Genomic DNA, 5523 nt, shown 5'->3' with positions numbered 1-5523 from the left:
ACACATAACCCACGGGTCATACATGCATACATATACACTTTTAAATCTTCCATTTTCACATGAGTTTAAGGGTTTGGTTGTTTGTGTGAACCCTTTTAAGATGCAAGAACAAGTATTTTCATCCAAAACTTAAAGAATGAAACTAGGGTTTCGGATATACCTTAGGGTTTTAGGGAGAGGTGTAAGAAAGTAAGATTGATGGTCTCTTAGTGTATGCTCAAGGCTTGAATCCTCCTAACTTTGCTTCTAACCCATCTTTCTTGATTTGATGCTAGGGTTTTGATGGAGATTTGGATAGTAATATGGAAATGAAAGAGAAAGATGGAGGTGGGGGTGGGGTTCGGCCGCAAGAAGGAGGAAGGGAGGGAGAGAATGGGTGGTGGTTTGTGTTGGAAAGGGTGGATAATAATAGGGTTGTGTTGGGACAAGTGTATAGTCTAGGGTTATGTGTTATGCATGCATGTATGTAGAGTGATGAGAAAGCAAACCAAGGGTTAGGGTGGTGTGAAGGGTGGACGAATAGGGGGGTATAGTGTAAATATTTTGTTTTTTTGTTTAATTAATTAACAACATGTATTGTATTTACCCCATTGATCTTATTTTATAAAATACAACTAGTTAGGATTAGTTTTATGTAAAACCAATTACATATCTGAATTCCTTGAAAAATTAGCTTCGAAACCATATAAAGATGTAATTCTTTGGAGTTAGTTGGTTTCGGGTCCTTACGGTGAGCGGTATTGGTTTCTACTCGCATATTTTCTAATTTTCGCGAATCAAACATTCTAAAATTATACTTATGACCTAATATTAATATATTTACTTAATTTATAATATTTTAGGTCATTCCCGACGTTTAGGAATTTATTTGGACTTTTAATCGTACCCTTTTTGAGCAGTATTCGATATGCGCCAAAACTTAACTTTTTGAACACAATAAAATATAATATTCATATTCTTAGTGTCTTAAGACTAAAATATTATTATTTTATTTTCCATAATACGAGATTACACAATAAACACGGATTACATTAGCATAGGATTAGTCTTAAAAAGCTCGGGTGTCACATTCTCCCCCTCCTTTAAGAAATTTCGTCCCGAAATTTAGGAGGTAGCACTATTGTCGGACTCAACAGGGAATACGTGAGGGTATTTTCTTTCTATTTGATCTTAACTCTCCCAGGTGAATTTCGGGCCCAACCTTGAATTCCAACGTACTTTAACCAGTTTAATTCGGTTTCGCCTTAGTTTTTGAATTTTCCAATCCATAACCTCAACGGGTTCTTCGACGAATCGCAGCTTATCATCTACCCGAACATCATCCACAGAGGTTATTAGGGATTCGTCAGACAAGCATTTCTTCAGGTTTGACACGTGAAACACGTCGTATATTCCACTGAGTTCCTGGGGTAGTTCGAGTTGATATGCGACATGATCAATTCGACCAATGATTCTAAAGGGACCAATATAACGAGGGCTCAGTTTTCCTTTCTTTCCAAATCTAACAACTCCTTTCCATGGTGACACTTTTAACAATACTCGATCTCCTACTTGGAATTCTAACGGTCGTCTGCGATTATCGGCATAGCTCTTTTGTCGATCAGCAGCTGCTTTCAACCTTTCCTTGATCTGAGAAACTCGGTTGGTGGTTTCCTGAACAATTTCAAGTCCAGTCAGCTGTTTTTCTCCAACTTTTGCCCAACAAAGTGGGGATCGACATTTTCTACCGTATAAAGCTTCAAACGGTGCAGCTTTAATGCTAGAGTGGTACCTTTATTGTAAGAAAACTCAGCCAGAAGTAGGTGAGTATCCCAACTTTTGCCAAAATAGAGAACACAAGCGCGTAGCATGTCTTCTAAAGTCTGAATCGTTCTTTCACTTTGACCGTCCGTCTTCGGGTGATAGGCAGTACTCATATCTAGACGAGTTTCTAAGGATTCATGCAATGATTGCCAAAAGCGTGAACAAAACTACCATCCCTATCAGAGATGATTGAAACAGGAATACCATGTTTTGCTACGATTTCCTTAAGGTAAAGTCTAGTTAACTTTTCCATACTATCTTTCTCTCGGATCGGTTAAAAGTGTGATGACTTAGTCAACCTATCCACAATTACCCAAATAGCATCGTGGTTATTGGGTGTCAGTGGCAATTTGGTTACAAAGTCCATGGTGATATTATCCCATTTCCATTGAGGAATCTCAGGTTGTTGAAGCAATCCAGGTGGCTTCTGGTGTTCAGCTTTAACTTTAGAACATGTTAGGCATTTTCTGACGTAAACGGCTATATCTCCTTTCATGTTCGGCCACCAATAGAGTTCTTGGAGATCTTTGTACATCTTTGTCGAACCTGGGTGAATCGAATATCTAGACTTGTGCGCTTCGTCTAGAACTAATTTTCTCAAGTTCCCATATCTAGGCACCCAAACTCGATCGATGAGATATGAAGTACCATCAGATTTGGTGACAAATTCGCATTCTAGACCTCTCAATTTCTCAGCTTTAATATATCGAGGTTTTAGAGCTTCGCGTTGCGCGTCACTTATTCGAGTCGTGAGACTTGTCTGTATCGTTAGACCTAGTGCTCGAACGCGTAATGGCTTGTCTCTTTCTTTTCTACTTAACGCATCTGCCACGACATTTGCTTTTCCTGGGTGGTAGCGGATATCGCAGTCGTAATCGTTAAGCAGTTCGATCCAACGCTTTTGTCTCATATTGAGATCTTTCTGATTGAAGATGTGCTGGAAGCTTTTGTGATCAGTGAAAATCGTACACTTGGTACCATACAGGTAGTGTCTCCAGATTTTAAGTGAAAAACTAACAGCTCCCAATTCCAAATCATAAGTCATGTAATTTTTCTCATGCACTTTAAGTTGTCGGGAGGCATATGCTATCACTTTGTCCCTTTGCATAAGCACGCATCCAAGACCTGATCGTGAAGCATCGCAGTAAACAACAAATCCGTCTGTTCCTTCTAGAAGGGATAGAATAGGTGCACTGCACAAATTTTGCTTAAGCAACTGAAATGCCTCTTCTTGTTTCTCGGTCCAATCGTACTTTTTATCTTTCTGGGTCAATTGTGTCAAAGGTTGTGCTATTGATGAGAAATTCTCGATGAATCTCCTATAATACCCAGCTAGACCTAAGAATTGTCGCACTTCAGTTGGAGACTTTGGTGCTTCCCAATTCTTAATAGCCTCGATCTTCGAAGGATCAACGTGTATTCCTTTCTCATTGACAACGTGTCCAAGAAAGTGAACTTCTCTGATCCAGAAATCGCACTTCGAAAATTTTGCATACAAATTTTCTTTCTTTAGCAGTTCCAAAATCAATCTTAGGTATTTTCCATGCTCTTCCTTGGTTCGCGAGTAGATAAGTATATCATCGATGAATACTATCACGAATTTATCCAAGTATGGCTTGCAAACCCTATTCATCAAGTCCATGAATATAGCAGGAGCATTTGTCATTCCAAATGGCATGACAAGAAATTCGTAATGGCCATAGCATGTCCTGAACGCTGTTTTGGGAATATCTCCTTTGGCTACTCTGAGTTGATGGCATCCAGAACGTAAATCGATTTTCGAGTAATAGTTGGATCCTTGCAGCTGGTCAAACAGATCATCAATCCTCGGTAGTGGGTACCGATTCTTAATAGTTAGTTTGTTCAGTTCCCGGTAATCGATACACATACGGAACGATCCATCCTTCTTTTTGACGAGCAGTACTGGAGCTCCCCAAGGTGAAAAGCTAGGTCTAATAAAGCCTTTATCTAGTCATTCTTGAAGTTGATTGCACAGTTCTTGCATTTCTGACGATGCTAATATGTACGGAGATTTGGCTACCGGTGCAGCATCTTGAACAAGATCTATCCTGAACTCAAATTGCCTATCAGGAGATAAACCAGGCAAATCTTCGAGAAATACCTCTGGGAAATCTCGAACAACTGGAATGTCTTCGAATTTACGCTCCTTGGCTTGGGTGTCAACTACATGTGCTAAGAAAGCGGGGTATCCTTTTCGTAAAATCTTCCGGGGTTTCATTACATTGACAAATTTCAAATCTGCGTTGCTTTGATCGCCACGGATTGATAGAATTTCCCCATTAGGAATGGGTATACGAACTAACTTCTCGGAACAGACAATTTCAGTCTGATTCCTAGATAACCAGTCCATTCCTACAACGATGTCAAAGCTGCCTAATTCAACTGACAAAAGGTCGATCTCGAATTTTCAATTTTCCAATTGAATGGTACAACATTGAATGATCTCTCCGGTTTCTATAAGCTTTCCGTTGGCTAATTCAATGGAATATCTGTTTTCTAATTTACTAGGTTTAATGCCAAGTAATGGCTCGAATTTTTTAGAGACGAAACTCAAATCAGCACTCGTATCGAAAAGAACATAAGCATAGTGGTTGTTAACCAGAAACGTACCAGTTACCACAGATGAGTCCTTACGAGCCTTCTTTGCGTTCATCTCAAATGCTTTCCCCTTTGAAATCTAACCCTTAAGCTTTGGACATTCGTTCCTATAATGTCCTTCAATCCCGCATTCGTAACATCTCCTCCTACTGGGATCCGTTAATCAGTCGCGACTATCTTGGGTCAAGTATCCAAATCGGTTGCATCGGAAGCATCTTTTGCAAACACCATAATGGCTTCCACCGCAAGTGTTACATCGAGGTGTTTGATTAGTGTTCCTAGAGTTAGCAACAAACAAATGACCAGATCCTTGGTTCCTTCCTTTCTTAAATTGACTTCTTGAATTACCCGTCCATTTCCTTTTGTTATCTCCCACATTGACAACCATCTTTTCCGATTCTCCTCCATCTCCAGTAGTTTTCTTTTCGGCGTCCTTTTTAACCAAAATACCTTTACGAACCACATCGTCAGTGAGGGTTTTCACTAAAACACGAGCCGACTGAATCGTATTAGGTTTAGAGGAAGTCACCATCCCTCTAATCTCTGGTTCTAAATCCCATATGTATCTTTCGATTCGAACATATTCTGGGTTAACCAAACGAGGTACCAGTCTAGCGAGTGCATTAAATCGTGACGTGTAGGTATTAACGTCAGCTCCCTCCATGGTTAAATGCCAGAAATCATACTCAATCTTTTGAAGCTCATTTCTAGGACAATACTCTTGTAACAGCATGTCCTTTAACTGCTCCCAAGATAAACCGTATGTTGCCACTTATCCCATATTCTGGATTAAAGAGTTCCACCATTCTAAAGCCTCATCTTGGAAAGAACAAACACCTTATTTGATTCTTTCGGCCGGAGAATAGTTACTAATCTTCATCACAGATTCCAACTTTTTGATCCATCTTATAATCGCTAAAGGACCTTCGGCTCCCGTAAAAGTTTTAGGACTGCACCCTTGGAATGTTTTGTAGTTACATCCAAGTGATTGACTTCCTGAGGGGTTACACGTAGCTGTTCCAGTACCAGTACCTATCAAAGTACCGTTCCCGGTTTCGTTTCCCGTGGTTCGACCTTGGTTAACATTCTGATGTTCTAAAG

General features: G+C 39.9%; 1 protein-coding gene across 1 annotated transcript; it reads right to left on the bottom strand.

Annotated features, from left to right (window-relative positions):
- Positions 1-1170: 1170 nt before the first annotated feature.
- Positions 1171-5155, bottom strand: LOC143579123 (uncharacterized). The gene is made up of 5 exons (XM_077062513.1): positions 4771-5155; positions 3798-4176; positions 2822-3263; positions 2337-2725; positions 1171-1771 (listed from the first exon to the last, which is right to left on the bottom strand). Exons 1-5 carry the CDS (start codon positions 5153-5155, stop codon positions 1171-1173), a joined length of 2196 nt encoding a protein of 731 aa, XP_076918628.1.
- Between the last annotated feature and the right edge of the window lie 368 nt (positions 5156-5523).

Source organism: Bidens hawaiensis, unplaced genomic scaffold (assembly GCF_021521415.1).
Source record: "Bidens hawaiensis isolate Kalapana, Puna unplaced genomic scaffold, B.hawaiensis_p1.1 tig00029603_1, whole genome shotgun sequence".
Taxonomy (NCBI): domain Eukaryota; kingdom Viridiplantae; phylum Streptophyta; class Magnoliopsida; order Asterales; family Asteraceae; genus Bidens; species Bidens hawaiensis.
Note: the sequence above shows the minus strand (reverse complement) of the source record. Positions and strands in the feature narration are given on the sequence as shown.